This window comes from Quercus robur, chromosome 5, assembly GCF_932294415.1.
Source record: "Quercus robur chromosome 5, dhQueRobu3.1, whole genome shotgun sequence".
Lineage (NCBI taxonomy): Eukaryota > Viridiplantae > Streptophyta > Magnoliopsida > Fagales > Fagaceae > Quercus > Quercus robur.
Window position 1 is genome coordinate 46,610,103 of NC_065538.1, and position 18,842 is coordinate 46,628,944.

Consider the following 18,842-nt stretch of genomic DNA (forward strand, 5'->3'; position numbering starts at 1 on the left):
GAAGAACATATAATCTAACAATGATAATTCTAAAATATTAATTTATTAAAAAATTATTAGATCATATAATTTTGCTTAAAGTTATACCAAATCGCGGAATGTAACAGCCCAACCAATATTTATGAATTCAATACTTAAATTTCAGCTTCTATTTGATACAATAAAAGGAAAAAAGAAAAAGAAAAAAAAATCAGTGTATAATTTCAACATTTATTGATTCATTTCAAGAACCAAAATTACACCTGGACTAAACTTTTCAGCCCAAAACATTGATGCAGGGGTTGATTGATACAAAATCGGGCTAGCTATTGTTTTGAGACCCACTCCAATTCAAACCGGGCCCATAACCCCGCCCTCGCCCCTTTTTTCCTTTCCAAACGAACTCGCTCAGAGCAGAATTCAAAAAGAGAGTAGTAGCAGCAGCAGCAGCAGCAAGCAGTAAGCAAGAACCGAAACGATGGCGTAGTAGCAAGAAAACACAGAAAACGACAATGTCGCATTTCTGGAAGCCCGGCACCGAGAAGCCTCGCATGGTCGACGACGAAGAAGGCGGAGTTCTGTTCTTGTCCACTGTTGCCTCTTCCTCCTCTTCTTCGGGATTCGGCTATGGAAGCATGGAAAAGCAGAGGCAGAGGCTTCCAGTGTATCAAGATTACAAAAAATTACAAGAATCCAAAAAATCTAGTAAACTAGAGAAGGGATGACCATTCTGTTAGAAATACAGAATAATTGTATTGTATTTCATGAGTAAAAGAATATACATCAGTGCCTTTATATAGGAGGCATATGTGTGCGGTACAAGTAAAGTGTACTATACAAGTAACCTAACTGGGCCTAAAGCCCATAACATAATATACATTAACTGCCTCCCTCAAACTCAAGGTGGATGTGAGACCAACTTGAGGTTGTGAACTAAATCACGAGTGCGTCTCTTAGGAAGTGACTTGGTGAAGATATCTGCAGGTTGATCTTTGGAGGAGACGGAGAAAAGCTTAAGAGCACCATGGACAAGATGATAACGGATAAAATGACAATCAATCTCAATGTGTTTAGTCTGTTCATGAAAGACATCATTGTGAGCAATATGAATGGCACTCTGGTTGTCACAATAAAGGGGAGTAGCAGAGGAGGTGGACACACCCAAATCCTTAAGAAGCCATCGTAGCCAAAGGAGCTCAGATGTGGTATCAGCAAGGGCACGATATTCTGCTTCAGTACCGGAGCGGGCCACAAAAGTTTGTTTCTTACTTCTCCAAGAAATCAATGAAGAACCAAGGAGGAAGCAATAACCTGTAGTGGACCTGCAATCAGTAGGATCTCCTGCCTAATCAGCATCAGAGAATGCACGGAGTACAAGAGGAGACTGAGCTGAGTAGAAAAGGCCATGAAAAAGGGTACCCTTCAGGTATCGAAGAATGCGCAGAACAGCAGCATAGTGAGTTGATCGTGGAGCAGACAAATACTGGCTCACCTGATGAACAGCATAGGAGATGTCTGGACAAGTAACTGTGAGATAAACTAAGCTGCCAACCAATTGTCTGTAAAGAGAAGGATTAGACAATGGTTTCCCCTCCGAGGGTGTCAGATGCGCATTAAGTTCAACTGAAGTGTCAACAGTCTTGCTGTCAGTGAGTCCAGCTTGAGACAACATGTCAGAAGCATACTTGGCTTGAGTAATATAAAGACCATCTGTGGAATGAGTAATTTCAAGACCCAAGAAATAGCTGAGATGTCCAAGATCTTTCATCTCAAACTGCTGATTGAGAAAATCCTTGAGTTCTTGAATGTCACTGAGGTCATCACCAGTTATGATCATATCATCCACATATAGAAGAAGCAAAATAGTGCCTTTATCAGTACGACGAAGAAATAACGCAGAATCATACGGACTGGCAGTGTAACCCAAGCGAAAAATAGTGGAGCTGAACTTGGCAAACCAAGCTCGTGGGGCTTGTTTAAGACCATAAAGTACACGTCGAAGATGACAAACCTTGTTTGATTCAACAGAGAGACCAGGAGGAGGTTGCATATAGACTTCTTCACTCAGATCCCCATTAAGGAATGCATTTTTAACATCCATCTGAAAAAGATCCCATTTACGAGCAGCAACAACAGCTAAGAGAGCACGAACAGATGAGATACGAGCAACTGGAGCAAAAGTCTCTTCATAATCAATCCCATACTCCTATGTAAAACCTTTGGCAACAAGACGAGCCTTGTAGCGCTCAACGGATCCATCAGAGCGAGTCTTGATCTTATAGATCCACTTACAACCAACCACAGACTGTCCAGGAGGGAGAATAACCAGATCCCAAGTATGGTTTTTGGTTAATGCATCAAGTTCCTCTTTCATTGCAATCGGCCATAAAGGGTCAGTAGAGGCCTCACGATAGGTTTGAGGCTCGTGAAGTGTAGCAAGGGCAGTGTAACAATGATAGTCAAGTAAGTGTGGAGGAATGGATCTTACCCAGGTTGAGTGGCGAGGTGGAATGTCTTGTGGAGGATCTTCAAGCAGAGCAGGAGCAGGGGACCCAGGCTCAAGGTGGGGTAGCTCGTCATCAATCTGTTCATCTGCAACCTGTCTAGGAGAAGCATCAAAAATATCTGGAGAGAAGTCCAAAGGAGGATCAAAAGTATTTGTAGAGGGAACAAGAGACTCATCTGGAAAGATTTCTAAAACAGAGGAGTTAGTCAAGGAAGAACGAAAGTGAGAGAGTTCAACAAACAATCGGTGTTCCCAAAAGACAACATTACGAGAAACATGAAGACGATGAGAGACAGGATCATAACACCTATACCCCTTTTGAGTTTCGCCATAACCAAGGAAACAACAAAGTCTAGATCGAGGCTCAAGTTTGTTGTGCTCATGAGGTTGAAGAAGAACGAAACAAGCAGATCCAAATGAGCGAAGGTGATGATAGTCAGGGGGTGACCCAAATAGACGCTTATATGGAGTCTGATTATGGATGACAGCACTTGGAATGCGGTCAATTGCATGAACAGCATGAAGAGCAGCTTCACCCCAAAATGGGGCAGGAACTTTGGCAGAAAGAAGAAGAGCACGAACAGTGTCAAGAATATGACGAAGTTTTCTTTCGGCTCGACCATTTTGCTGAGAGGTACCTGGACAAGTTAGATGATGTACAGTGCCATAGGAATGTAACAGAGCTTGAAACGCATATTGAGTATATTCAAGAGCATTATCAGATCGAAAGGTTTTGATACGTTTGGAGAATTGTGTTTCAACCATTTTTGCAAAATTGCTATATATTGGTAAAATTTCGGAACGAGATTTCATAGGAAAAATCCAACTATAACGAGAATAATCATCAATAAAAACAACAAAATATCGAGATCCACCAATACTAGCAACAGGAGAAGGTCCCCAAACATCAGAATGAATTAACTCAAAAATACTATTGGAAATGGATTCACTGTTATTAAAAGGCAAAGCTGGCTGTTTTCCTAACTCACATGAAGTACAATCAAAATTTTCTTTAGACACAGAACCCAACAGACCCCTAGACGCTAACTGTTGTACCCGAGAAGATGGTGCATGACCAAGACGAGAATGCCAAAGTGCAAGAGAAGGTAAGGAAGAAACTGCAGCGGCAGCAGCAGCAACAGAAACAGGAGCAACAGGTGGAAAATGAAGATTGTTCACGGGAAACATACGCCCAACTCTAGGACCGGTCCCAAGCTCCTGCCCCGTCCTCGGATCCTGCACAATACACCCAGAATAGTCAAAAATAAGGCGATAACCTAGTTCAGCTAATTGTCCCACAGAGCACAAATTATAGGATAGGTCAGGTACATGGAAGACTCCAGGAACAGAAAGATTAGAGGTTGAAACAAAACCTAGACTATTCCCATGCATGGTGGAACCATCAGCTATATGAATATTTAGAGGATGTGGTGCAGGGTCAAGTTTGGAGAACAGGGATGAGTGAGGTGTCATGTGATTGCAGCAGGCAGAATCAAAAAGCCAAGTTTGAGACTTACCAGGTAGAACAGATAAGGCAGTGGAAAGAGATGCATTACCAGCCATACGAACAGCCTGAGCTATGATCTCCTGTATTTCAGTGGGGGAGAGGTTGATAGTAGATCCAGAAGACTAGGACTCAGCAGAGGTGGAAGCCGTTGGCGGAGTAGGCTCAGTATTAGCAACAGCAGCAGTAGATTTGTTACGACGGTAACAAGTCTCAATAGTGTGGCCAGGACGCTTGCAATAGTTGCAGAACTTTTTGTTGGTCTGCTTGCGACGATTGCTAGAGCTAGAAGAATCACCTGATTGCTGAGGTTGCTCTATGAGTGGAGTAGATGGAGTAATAGCCAAAACATTGAGCTTATTCTGGGCTTGAAGGGTTGCAAGACGAGCTTCTTCTCTAACCAACTCATTCACAGCAGTATCAAGAGAGGGAGCAGGACTGCGATTTAGCAGCTGACCACGAATGGGCTCAAAGTCCTTGTGAAGTGAAATCAAGAATTCATAGAGGCGAAATTCATCTCTAATGGAAGCATATTGCTGAGCATCCTTTGAGCATGCCCAAGTTGGATTAGAAAGGTCAATTTGGTCCCAAATGAAGCGAAGCTGATCATAATAGTCATTGATGGATTGCCCTGGTTCTTGCCTGAGTTGATGCAATTCAACCACTAACTGATATTTCATGGATCCATGAGTAGTGGAGTACCTTTTGGCCAACATATCGCATGTAGATTTTGCATCATCAAAGCTGCCCAACAGATTGGAAATAGAGGAAATGGAAGTGTTCCGAATCCATGTGAGGATCATGTGGTTATGACTATCCCATTCAATCATGCGACTAAGAAAGGCAGCATCTTCTTCACTTGCTCCCTTGACAGGAATAGTCATTGTACCAGTACAATAATGCCAGAGCATGCGACCCTTAAGAAAACTGTGCATAGCTTGAGACCAAGATAAGTAATTTTTATTCCCTCCAATACAGTATTGATGGGGCGAGGAAGAAAAACATCCTTTTTATCCATTTAGAGACACAATATGCAAAACAGACTGCAAAAATGAAATCTACGCGAAAAGCTGGGTAAGGAGAACCTGGACAGAAAAAGTCAACCCTAGAGAAAGTCAATGGTCAACGAGTGACGTCACAGGATGACGTGGCGATGACGTCAGCATATCATAGGATGCTGACGCAGCTAGGGCTGACGTGGCAGAGGTGATGACGTCAGCAGACCAGGTTACGGCGCGTGAGAGCGCGTGGCAACGCGTGGACGCGCGTGCAAGGAAACTGCGGCGCGTGGTGGCGCGTGTGGCGCGTGATCAGCGTCTCAGTAGATTTGAGCGGCGCGTGGGGGCGCGTGCGGTCTCCGATGGCGGCGAGGCTTCCACGAATGTGTAGATCGGCGTAGGACGATCTCAGTGGTACCTTCAAAAATGAAATCGGAGCAATATTCGCAGCGGTGATGCAAAGAGCAGTGGTCTGTGCAGTGTGAAACTCCTTAACGACGGCGGCTACAGGTCTGGAACCCAAGGACGATGACTGGATGACGTCGGAGGTTCAACGGCGAGAGGCTGCGGCGGCAGTTGTGATGGCGGAAGCGTTAGTAAAAGAAAGGAAGTCACACTAATGAAGACAAGACTGCTAAGAAAAGGTCAGAGCAGTGGCTCTGATACCATGTTAGAAATATAGAATAATTGTATTGTATTTCATGAGTAAAAGAATATACATCAGTGCCTTTATATAGGAGGCATATGTGTTCGGTACAAGTAAAGTATACTATACAAGTAACCTAACTGGGCCTAAAACCCATAACATAATATACATTAAAGTGGAGAGGGGTCCTATTTAGTACTATAGATTTTTAGAGTACCTAGATAACTTTTGAGTTCTTGTTAACCTTTTTTTCTTTTTCTTTTTTTTTTTTCCCTGCTTGGGTTTTTCCTATATATACTTCCTGTTTACTAGGGTTGTGCCCCTTTTGCACTTTTTTTTAATGGATATTATTGCTTATAAAAAAAGTTCCTGTCAGCTATAAGATTCTTTTTATTGTATTTTATTGGCTCTTGGCTTGTACAAAAAGTTATTAAGTGAAAGTAAAAGTATGCTAGTTGTTACTGCCAAAGCATGCTTCCTATTGTTATTTTTCATATGCTTTCATTAATACAGGTTATCACCTTCATCATATTCTTGTATAGGTTCATATTTTTTTGTACCAAAATTATCTTGATTTTCCTTTTTTTGTTGCCTCAACTTAGGTTGACCAACAGTAATTGTTTTCCTTAGTATGTGGCCAACAAACATATTGTCTTTTTTGACTATCTGAATTGAAAAAAATTATTATTATTATTTTTCTGTAACTAGTAAAAGGCGTCGAGGATTAGAAGGTGAGGAGCTTGGACCAAAGATGGAACCTGCGATCCTATCAGTTGAGGTATACTGTATTGCCATTTTATCTCTCTTTCTTTGCCCACCCTCCTTCCTGGTTTTTCTAATTTGGAATGCCAATTCATTTAATCATTATTTTTGTTACAGAACTACAGTAGTTATCTTTAGGTAACATTATGATTTCTTATGGATATAAAATTGATATATCATTGTAATCTGCTTAACTTTTAGGGTAGAGGGTTTAATGTACAAATTCATTTTGCTGAGGTGCCCGTTTCGGACTATGTTCAGGCTGTTGTTTCAACAGTATTGTCAATTCATAATCAAGTACTCATAATTTTCTTAAGGTCTCTCTCTCTCTCTCTCTGTCTTGCTATCTTTATATTTTGGATTGGTAAGTCACACATGCACCCAGTGAGTCTTGAACCTACAATCTCACCTATACCTGTTTTTATTGGGAGGAAGTGCAAATTTTAGCTAGAGCTCATTAGCTTTAAGGATTTCTAGTACACTTGCTGCATACTAGGGTGTCCCTTTCAAAAAAAAAAAAAAAAGAAGAAAAAAAAAGCAGAAAAAGTACATGTTCCAATTTAGATGTCTAACCAGCTCTCTTTCCTTCTTAAAGATCCTTGATTCTTTGCATTTGCTAGTTTTTCCTCCTCTGGTGCCTTAGGTGCGCTCTTCGTGTAAGCTTCATGTCCTTTGGTGGTGCTGCCTTGGAATGATTGCTAATAAATTCCTAACTGAAATTGTATGGTGTAACCCCTTGCTACTTCATATATTAAGTTGTAGCATCGATTTGATCCACCATTACATCACATATGCAGCAGATCTACATTGAATCTGTGTTAGTGACGTATGCTCAGGGTGATGCTCCTACAGCAAGGAACTACATAAGAAAGGTCATAACTAAACTGTAAACGGGAGGAACCAAATTGTTTTCACCCCACAGTGCATTAATCTTTAATTTTACAAATGAACTGTACTGTGGATTGACTTCCTTACCAAGGATTCATAAGTCCTTTGAACTTTTTTATTTATTTATTATTATTTTTATTGAATGAATTGTAAATTGATGTACCATGTTATATTCCCTGAAAGCTTGTTTCTTCTTTATTGACCATAGTTATTTATCGGTGTCCATGTCCATGTGTTTCCCAGCTGCGACTATACATAGAACCTTGTAGGCAATGGTTTCATTTTTCTTAGTGGAAGTTACTAATAAAAAAATTATTGTGAAAGTTGATGAGACGCTGCCCTTTTTTTTCTTTTTTCTTTTTCTTTCATTTTTTTTTTTTTTTTTTTTTTTTTTTTTTAGGATTACCTTCTTAATATGTGTATATTGTTTCACGAATATTTATCGTCGTAATTATATTTGTTGCTTTTAGGAACCCATGGGTGATATTCTGGTATTTCTCACTGGTCAAGATGATATTGATACTGCTGTCAAGTTGCTTAATGAGGAAGCTCAAAGTAATGGAAAGAAATCTTCAGGTTCGAATGACAAAGAAGTTATGTCTAGACTTTGTAGTTTCTACATGTATACATCCTAAAGTAGTTGTAATTTGCTGAAATACACACACAAGCTATATTTATAATTTGTACATGTTTGTCTATATGCAATCATGCGGCCATGTGTATGTGTGCGTGTCTGTATGTTGTGATTTATTAGATTCTCCATGATTTGTAGGTGGTTCTGTATTTATTAAATACAATTGAGGTTTTGTGTCATAATATTGTAACTGATCCACATCCTCTGTTGGTATTGTCCATTTATTATTATTATTTTGCTTCCTCCCTCTTCCTTTGATCGGTATTCACATGATCATATTACAATACATGATACCGTGGTTCATGAACCACCGGAATTGACTTGTATTAACAAAGAACAGGGGAGCTTGCTCTCTACACTGCATCACTGTTTTAAGTTTGATTTCATTGAGTTGGCAGTATTACATGTTTATCTTATAGATTAGTATTTAAGATTATATTCTATTAGACGTAATCAAAATCATTATGAAAAGTTTTGTTGGACATAATCACGAGTCAATCTACATTTTCAGGATTAATTGTTTTGCCTCTGTACTCGGGACTCTCATGTGCGGAGCAGGTTAGTAATATATCAGTATGGTATCTGGGTGCAATAAACTGATTTCTATGGAGTCTTTGTCAAATTTCTGATTCACTGACTATCTTTTTGCTTTCTATAAGGAGTTGATTTTTACTCCAACTCCTAGAGGGAAAAGGAAAGTAGTGATATCAACAAATATAGCAGAGACATCGTTAACTTTGGAGGTAACATCTCTGCCCTCTAGAGGAACCACCTTCAATATTTCCCTCTTGACTTGCGTAGAATCAAGGATTATAGTGACAGTTCTCAAGTTCAAGGTTTCTAATCCTTTCCTCCAAAGTTCTTCTAGTGGAATCAGCCACTGCCATTCGACTCACCTAAAAGTCAACAAAGTCAAATGTTAGGTTCATTATCAAGAAAAGTTCAAGCAAAAGACACTCAAGAAGTATCATCACATACCTAGCACGCCTCATTGATCACATATCGAGAAGATTGAGTTTGTGCTACCAATTGCAAGCCTCCGATCATTTGCATACTTTTCTACACAAGATCAACATCAACCTAAAGCACAAATCTATCAGATCATGAGCCATTCAATAAGCCAAGAAGAAATAAGGACAAGGAACTAAAAAATTTCAAGAACACACCAGATCAGGCCAAAGGACGTTTGGGGTGTGCTCTGGCCTATCCAAAGGCATGGAACTATATGTTCCATCAGGATTCATCACTTTATATTACCATGCTGGAAAATGGGGATAAGTCTCCATGAAAGAACTAGAAGAGCTACTAGAATGGTGAGGAGAAGGAATCTCTTCTCCTTCTTCCTCTCCTTTAGAAGATGGAGCCTGAAAGTCCAACATGCAAATATTGTCACCAAGCAAAAATATGGAAAAAGAGAATACAAGATGAAATTTTGACTTCAGAAAGGGAGGGAAATACTGATATCACAAATGCTGGCCAAAAAACCTTGCCATTGAGTTTGAATAAATTCAGAATAAGTCCTTGGTATTCCTGAAACAACATGGCTAACACGAGCCCGAGCAATCTCTTCATTAGTCAAAAGATCAGCCAACCGGATGGAGGGACAAAGAGGCACCATAATTGTTGTAGAAGGGTACACATGTTGAACCTAAGGCAACACCCGATCACTAACATACCAGTACCTCCCATGCCCACATTCAAACAATATCTGACAACTATTCAGCTCCAAAGCTTGCTCACACTCATCATACTCCTCACATCCAACCCAAGGATTCAAAGACATCTGAAAAATCACAAAAAAAAAAACCCAGAATGAGAAAAAGACCAAACCATAATCAAACACCAAAAACCCCACACACACACACAAAAAAAAAAAAAAAAAAAAGACTCACATCATCAACAGTCAAATTGTCAATCACCATATGCCAAATTTCCAAAGAACGCTTGGAGAGTGTTGACAAACGGATTTGGGCAACCAATGGAGAAATCTAGGATAAATATCATCAACCTCCTCCTAAATTTGAGGACCAACTCCGAAGCACTCATACATCCAAACTTGGAAAAAAATTTAAAAAATTTCAAAACACCATTACAACATAGCCAAAATAAATTTTCAAAACCCACACATAATCAAAAATTCCAAACCTCACCTGCCAGACAAATGGAGCACCACCCAAGCTTGAGAGACTACACCTAGAAAGTTGAATCATGAAGTGTAAAAGGGTAGCACAACCCATACCGCCCTAGTCATAATTTTTTATTTGCTCAATATTTCTCATGCTCTCCAAATAGCACAAGTTCACTGTACTGCCTAAATATGGGCACAAGAAAGTCCCAATGAAGAGAAGCATGAACATGCATGTACCCATTGCCACAGTATCACATTTTGCAATGTTCGCATACAACCACATCAAAGGGTCATTTTTACTTCTCATTTTGGAAGGCACTACACCTAGAAGTTTCTTAATTTCCTTTGGAGTAAGGGAGTCATTGACCCAAATTCTTTCACCACCCAACCTCAAGCTAGTGATGACAAATAAGTCGTAAGGCATCGATATCACCTCACCAATACTCAGAAAATGGAAAGTACATGTGGTGTCCCAAAAGCGCTCTGACAAGGCAAGGAGTAATTGAAGGTCCTTGTACTCATGAGTCTCTTGATTCAATAAAGCCTCAAAGAAAGTACCTAAACCCACATCATTGATGATATTCCTAATATTTGGAGACAATGCTTCCCATATGCCCTTCAACATTTGGAGACTACCTCGACACTTGAGACTCTGCAACACAAAAATTTAGCCCATCATCAGGATGCCAAAAATTCTCATGCCAACAAAAATCTCATTCCGTACCAACAAAAATTTCCCATGACCAAAAATCATACATCTAAAAAATTCAATGTCCCACCAAAATTTTACCATGACCAACAACAACAAAAATTCCCATGTACAAAATAACCAAAAATTTTCCTACATGTCCATGACCACAACCAAAAAATTTCCTACATGTCGAGAATAACCATTAAAGATTTTCCTACATATCCATGACCACAACCAAAAATCCCTACATGTCCAAAATAATTGTCAAAGTTTTTCCTACATGTCCAAAATGCCCATCAAAAATTCCTACATGTCCAAAATCACAACAACAAAAAATCCCCACATGTCCAAAATCATAACCACAAAAAATTTTCCCATGATTTAACATCACATACCCAACAAAAATATTTCCATAGCCAAAATTTCTTGCCCACAAAATTCTTCCATATCCACCAAAAAATTTTCCGTACCCACAAATTCTCCATATTCATACCCACAAAATTTTGCCATGTTCATGAAATAAAATTTACACATACCAACAAAATTTCCCACACGCATCATGAATATATTCATACAAGCCTACAACACAAATTTTTTACAACGTCCATGCCCCCAAAATCCAAGCCAAAATTCACCCAACAATATCACAAATTACCAACATTACCAAAATTCAATGAGCTACCAACATTGTCCAAATTACACCATAACCAAATAAATACAACACTTCAAAAATGCTCCAAAGCCAAAATTACAACATGATCAATCATACAATGCCCTAATTCCAACTAGAGCACACAACAAAATGACAATATCTCACCATCAATCTTTCAATGAAGCATGGAAACAACATTTTTCCAAACAAAGAAACCAAAGAAAAACTCACCTTGAAGTCCATGTGGGAATGTGGAGTATGGGTCTTGGGGTCTTAAAGGAGCCCCTCCTAATCATTCCATTCAAATGATGGATGATATTTCTTTCCATGAAAAGTAAGAAAGAGGGTCCATTGGAAGATGATGACATTTTTGTGCAAAGAAAATAGGAGTTTGAAAATGGGTTTCACCAAAAAAGATATGTAGCAAAAGTGCTCAAGAACCCAAGGATCTGAAAAAAATAATATTGAGGGAGATGGGTGAAGGGGGCTGAAAAGCTTAGGAAAGTAATTTTTTAGAGAAGAAATGGTGGGACGGAGAAGAAAATGCAAGGTGAAGAAGATGGTGAATAGTGTTAATGGTGGAAAGAAGAAAAGGATGAAGGAGGAAGAAAAAAAGAATAAGAGAGAAAGCCAAAAAGTGGGGGGCCAAAATTCGTCCCCCACACTTAAAACTCAATTGAGTTGACTAATTCAACTCCTAAAAAAAAAGAAAAAAATCTTTTTCTTTTTCTTCTTTTCTTTTCTTTTCTTCTTCTGAAAAGAAATCATGAAAAGAGAAGGGTCATATTGATTTCCAAAAAAGAGAGAGAGAAAAGAAAATTCTTGGAGCAGATTAAGGATAAAAGATTCACTTTCAAATTCCAAATTTTCAAATCCCAAATCCCAAATTTTCAATTCAAATTTTTCATTCCCGAGCTTAAAATTCCACATTCTAAATTTCAAATTCAATCCCAAGTTTCAAGTTTCAAAATTTCAAATCTCAAGTTTTAAAATTTCAAGTTGCAAATTTTCAAATCTCAAATTCCATGTTCCAAATTTCAAGATCTCAAGTTTCAAGCTTCAAAATCTCAAGTTTCAAAATTCCAAAGTTTCAATTTTCAAAATTTCAAGTTTCAAGTTTCAAAGAAAAAAATTGTTTTCAGGAAACCACAAAAATCCGTCAAGGGTTTCGTGCTAATGAAAACATTCAAATAAAAAAGGAATAAATGGAAATCACACATCTCAAAAACAATGGGACCACAAAGCCCTCATCATTTAAAGTCTAATCCTAAATTTTGACTTTTTGCAAGCCATAGCTAAGATCAAGGTTGAAAAGCCCCTTGGTCGCCACAGCTAGGATCGAGGTTGAAAAGCCCCTTGGTCACCACAGCTCCAATTTCGAGGTTGAAAAGCCCCTTAGTTACATTTCATCAAGATCGAGGTTGAAAAGCCTCTTGGTCACCACAGCTCCAATTTCGAGGTTGAAAAGCCCTTTAGTTACCTTTCATCAAGATCGAGGTTGAAAAGCCCCTTGGTTGTCACGGCTCATATTGAGGTTGAAAAGCCCCTTGGTTGCCAAAGCTAAGATCGAAGTTGAAAAGCCCCTTGGTCACCACAGCTCCAATTCCGAGGTTGAAAAGCCCCTTGGTTACCTTTCATCAAGATCGAGGTTCAAAAGCCCCTTGGTCGCCACAACTCAGATTGATGTTGAAAAGCCCTTTGGTCGCCATAGCTCTAGTTCCAAGGTTGAAAAGCCCCTTGGTCGCCACAACTTCGATTCCAAGGTTAAAAAGCCCCTTGGTTCCTTTTCTTCAAGATTAAGGTTTAAAAGCCCCTTAGTTACCATAGCTCTGGTTCAAAGGTTGAAAAACCCCTTGGTTACCTTTTTTCAAGATCGAGGTTGAAAAGCCCCTTGATTGCCACATTTCCAATTCCGAGGTAGAAAAGCCCTTGGTTACCATCCACATCCAGTCTAAGATAGAAGAGCCTCTCGGTCACCTCAATTATCAAGAATCATTTCAAAATTCATCAACTACCAAGTAGGTCAAGTATTCACAATTTTGATTTATTGTCAAAAGGTAAAGCACTAGTTCTATGTTCTAAGATTTTAGGTTCAAGGGCTAGGTAATCTTTCAAAATTCAACCTCAATTAAGTCATGACAACTAAAATCAGTGTCTTTGTTTTACATTGACATTCGCTTTCCAAGATCTGTTAATGAGGGGCATTCTGTAGACACTCGATTTTGCACCCATAATTTAATCAAGAAAGTTGACTAGAATGACCACTCATGTACCCAAAATTCATGATTGCATTACATGCATTAATTTGTTCATTGCATATCATAAAAATAATCTTGAGGTTCTAACAGTCACGATGATATGTCCGGTTTCCAAATCAGACCGTCGGATCGAAAGATATCGCATGATCAAGTTTGCACAGTTAGCATGCATTGTGTCTAGGTAGACTCAACCACACGTGATTAATTTAAATTAATTCTAATTGGTTAAAAAATTAAAATTAATTAAATAATTTTGTGATTAGTTGATAGTTAGTGTCAAAAATAGGATTATTTTGCATGGGAATAAAGGGGATAATTTGATAACAATAAAATTGTGGATAATCTAGATTTTATCAAGATTTTTTTTAGAGTATTTATCTACAAGAGAATTGTTGCTGAAAAGAACTGAATTATCCAGAAAAGACCTGAATTATCCAGAAAAGAGTTTAATTCTTAGAATATGGATTAAAAATGCGTCTAAGTGCAAGTCCCAGCCCAAAAAAACCTAAAAAAAGGAGTCCAAAACGCACCCAAACTCGAAAGCGGGATTGGCACCATTTGGCACTTCTGGAGTGCCGATTGGCACTTTTGAAGTGCTGAATAGCACAAATTTGGGTTTCGGCCTAAGGGCATTGGGATTATGTTAAAACACATCCTTTTCAATTTTTTAGCGATAAGGACGCATCCCAATTCGTATTCTAATCATCTAAGCTATTTTTTCGAGCCTTCCGGCCTCTATAAATAGAGACTAGATCTCAAAATTGAGAACACTTTTTCCCGCTCTTTGATTTTTCTCTTTTCTGACTCCCCTTTCTGGTATTTTCTCTCTTACGTTAAAGAGGTTCTAGAGGCTTTAGTCTTAAGAATTTCTTTTTTGTAAGCAAGGATTTTTAGGTTTCAAAGATAATTGCATAAATTTCTTTGAACCCTAAAATATTCTCTCAAGAAAAAGAGTACGTCCATGCAAGAGGTAGTTTTTCAATATTTGTTTAGTTTTGATTTTTAAATACTCATATCATGTGTTGTCAATATTTTCTCTATTGGAATATGTTTTTGACGTTTTTATTATCAAGATCTATTTTTTTGTTTCAAAAATCTGCTTGTTATCAAATCTTTTTAAATCAAAAAACCTTATTTGCATCTTCATTAGATGTAGATCTGAATTTTTTTTTAATCAAAAAAATTGATTTGCATCTTTCATTAGATGCAAATCTAAATTTTTTCAATCAAAAACTGATTTGCATCTTCATTAGATGCAGATCTGAATTTTTTTAATCAAAAAGCTGATTTGTATCTTCCTTAGATACAAATCTAAATTTTTTTTAAATCCAAAAAAAAACTTATCTATATCATCTTTAGATATAGATCTGAATTTTTTTTAACATAGCAGATTTTGAAATTAAAAAAAAAAAAAAAGGTTATGAATAGTTTTGTTTGTTTTGTCTAATGCATGTAGCATAGGTTTATTTCATGAACATAGTTCTCTTCTAAAAAATCTTATTTTTTATTTTTATTTCACATAACAACACAGATTTGATTTTTTTCTAGCTCTCTACAAATCTATATTTTTTTGTTATAAAATATATCTGATTTTTTTTAATATTGTAAGGTAGAATTTAATCAACCATGTGTTGGCTTTATTTCGTGACATATTTGCTTGTAATACAGCACTTAGAAATCCTGTATTTAGGTGGTAATCATGTAAGGGTAGTGTGTGAGAGAGTGTGAAGAAATGCTCAAGACTGTGCAGTGAAGCAGGGACTCGCGGCTGGACTCGCGGGAGGCTCGCGGCTTGCAAGCCGCCAAAAGTTGCACACGCGCAGAGCATGCAGGGGAGCTGAACAGTCATGCCAGCTGGAGCACTACAGGACAAAAATCCAGACTGGCCATTCAGCTAGCTTGCGGCTTGAATTCGCGACTCAGTTAAGTCGCGAGGTCAAGTCGCCAGCCAACCCTGTTTTAGGAAAAATTGACTCTTCGCATTCCATGATCACACCAGTATAAATACCCCTCATTCCCACATAATATGTGTGGCCATTCAGAAAAAAAAAAAACCCTAAGAGAGGTTTCTTTAAAACACTCATCCAATTAGAGAGAGCTACTCATTCTTAGAGAGAAATCTTTGTAGTCTCTTCTCATTCCCTCTCTCATTGTCATATCTATTGAGAGGAGATTTCTATCCAAACACTACCCACACCCATTTAGAGTGTTGAGTGTTTTTGGAGTTTTGGGAAGCATTGGAAGATGCCAAGGATGGCGGATGCTATGGATTATAGCGGAATCTGGTAAGCTAGAAAAGAAAAAGGTTCGGCGCAACCTCGTTGGAGTAAGAAGCTTGGAGGGCTTAGGTACATCGGGTAGATTAGGCTTGGAGGGTCTATTGCTGTTCATGTATCCCAACTACATTTTCTAGTGGATTATTGACCGCTTGGAAGGCGGCGGAGAGGTTTTATACCGAGGGCTTCGGTTTCCTCTTCGATAACACATCGTGTGTTGTCCTTGTGTTTGCATCTCTCTTCCCTTTATCTTTGCCTTTTATTTTCTACTATGGATGTGATTTATAATTGGTTTAGATTGATTTCCAATTCTGTTTATAGCTTATGTTCATTTTCTGCACACTAGTTGTTTGTTATAAAGCTTGAATTGGTTATTTTGTATTTGGGGGTCTAAATGTTCAAGGGTGTTTTATACACATATTTGAACTTTCAATTGGTATCAGAGCGGGTACACTTATTGTGATTTAAATACCTAAGTGTGATCCTTGACCCCTTGTGTTTATTTGCCATGGATTGTGCTTTGTATGCCTCTTTGCATGATTTGGTTGGTGATGAATGTAACATGCCACGTGTTTGTGAAAATGCATCTATGAGTGTTAATCCTCATAAGTGTGATGACATGTTATTTGAATCTATGGGTGTTGTTGACAAACTCTTGAAGAAAAATGCTAAGAAGTTTCAAAAGAATTTAAGCAAGTTATTTTGTGAAAATGATGATTTGATTGCTAAGCTCAATGAATCCAACAAATTGGTTGAGAAATATAAAAAACTTGCTGAAGATTCTCTTGAAAAGCTAAAAGAGTTTGAATATTTGAATATGGACTTGGATGCTAAACTTGTTTTGTCTAATAAACTTGTTGATGAGTTAAAATGTGAAAATGAATCTCTTAAGATGCATGCCAAGTGTTTGATTGCTGAACCCATTGGTAAAAGGGATGATAATATTTGTTGCAATCATGTTGTGGTACCCGATCTTGTGCCTATTGTGTATTCTACCTCTAAGGACAAATCGATGTATGTTCCTCCACACAAAAGAAATCAAAATGTGGAGAGAAAGGCTGTTAAGTCAAAGCCTCTGTTTAGGTCTCAACCTAAGGCTTTGGATGGATCTAAGTTTGTTCCAAATTGCCACCATTGTGGTGTGATTGGTCATATAAGACCTCAATGTCATAAGTTGAAGAGGGAACAAAACCATGTTGCTAGATCCCTTTCCAAAAAGCCTAGTGGACCTAAACACATTGTTTGTCACCAATTGTGGTGCCTTTGGTCATCTAAGACCTCAATGCTCTAAGTTTCATGCTTTTAAAAGAATCAAAAGAAAAGAAAAACTTGAGCTTTTTGGAAGTTGTGCTAAAAAGAGTAAACCGGTTTTGAATGAAAATAGCATGTTGTTAAAGAAAATGTTTAATGCTCTTAACTCCTTGACTATGTGCATCTCCGGTTCTCATTCTTCCAACCCTTGTCTCACTTCTCTTGAGACACTCATTCCAAACAATCGTTCTGTTTGGATGAGGAAGGGTTCCTATGGTTGAGCTTTTGCTCTTTTAGTCCTTGATCTAATTCTTTCGATCTTTGTAAGACCCTTCATGCATTAAATGTCATATCTTCATGCATTTTGTGCATCTTGCATTCATTTATATGCATTGTTTTGTTTTTTATCTTACTTTTATATTTCAGTTTTGTGTGAGTAAAAAATCCAAAACCACATAAAAAGTGAAAAATTTAAAAAGTTTGATCGTATATGTTTGAGCACATATCACATGTGAGTTTGACCTTGTACCTTTGTACAAATGGCTTTGTGCATTTACGAGCTTAGCTTGTTATTTTTGCACTTATATCTTTGTGGGAAAAATCTTGACATCTTTGTGTGATTGTTGTAAATCGATCTTCAAGAGTGTCATGAATGGTTAGTCAATAGTCATGTTGGTTTTGATACATGCATAGACTTGTGCTTATATCTCTTCCCACTCTTTTATTTTTATTGCTTAAAGAGCTCTATAAATGTAAATCTCAAAATAAAAAGAGATAATGAGCTGCAAAAGCCGTCGCACATACTAGTATTCGACTAGGAAAAAGGGAAAGCGACTTATATGAAAATGTATGATGCCCAAAAAGCCAAAGGCTTGTTCATCAAATTGAAATATCACAAATTTTCTGGCATCAATCTCAAAAAAAAAATGAGATGTATTGCTCAAAATGAGTTGTATTGATTCAAAATGATCAAATGATATGAATTGTAAGAAGCCAAATGAAAAGCTTCAATCTTATGTAATCATTTTCTTGTGGGAGGTCATATATGTTCATTTCTATAATTGAGATAGACCACTTGACTTAGTACTAGTTATGTATGACTTGATTGAATTGATCATTGAAACTTCACTCTAGACTAATAACTATTCCACATTTGATACACACACACACAACACACTTGCCTAATGTTCAATGAATGTCTTATTCATTTGTTAGATTGTACTTGTCTAAATGTGATGTGTGTGTGCTCAATCTTATATGAATTAATCCAAAAAGATTTTTGACCATTTTATATGTTTTTGGAAGTGATTTTTATCACTCTTTGTGATCATGTTTAGTGTTTACTTTATTTTTCATTGTTTAAACATGTTATGTATTGAAAAATAGGTGTCAGAGTTTTTCGCGGCTCAGCTGACGACTCGCCAGTCGTGAAACCCCAGTCGCAAGTTCATCCAGAAGCTTTTGGCAACTCACTCGCGGCTTGCTCGCGACTCACTCGCGACTCGCGAAAATTTTCGCGACTGAACCTTGCGACTCGCGAAAATTTTCGCGACTGAACCTCGCGAAACGCCCAGAAATAGCTTTTTAAAGGGCTTTTTGTGGGAAACTTGTTTTAAACCTCTCCCATCCTCTCTAAAACCCCTCTTTCAATATTTTTACATCAAAACCC

The 18,842-nt window shown here is 37.9% G+C and overlaps 1 protein-coding gene across 1 annotated transcript; it reads left to right on the forward strand.

The window, feature by feature from the left end:
- The first annotated feature begins 6,284 nt into the window (after window positions 1–6,284).
- Window positions 6,285–8,917, forward strand: LOC126726114 (probable pre-mRNA-splicing factor ATP-dependent RNA helicase DEAH9). Its single transcript, XM_050431237.1, has 5 exons — window positions 6,285–6,411; window positions 6,597–6,692; window positions 7,754–7,859; window positions 8,429–8,475; window positions 8,577–8,917. Exons 1-5 carry the CDS (start codon window positions 6,385–6,387, stop codon window positions 8,838–8,840), a joined length of 540 nt encoding a protein of 179 aa, XP_050287194.1. The 5' UTR covers window positions 6,285–6,384; the 3' UTR covers window positions 8,841–8,917.
- Window positions 8,918–18,842: the final 9,925 nt, after the last annotated feature.

Bases quoted from the DNA above. Each gene is read 5' to 3' on its own strand.
- LOC126726114 (XM_050431237.1), top strand. From the start codon at position 6,385: ATGGAACCTGCGATCCTATCAGTTGAG. The intron at 6,412-6,596 runs GTATACTGTATT...CTTAACTTTTAG, and splicing joins CTGCGATCCTATCAGTTGAG to GGTAGAGGGTTTAATGTACA. The intron at 6,693-7,753 runs GTACTCATAATT...TGTTGCTTTTAG, and splicing joins TATTGTCAATTCATAATCAA to GAACCCATGGGTGATATTCT.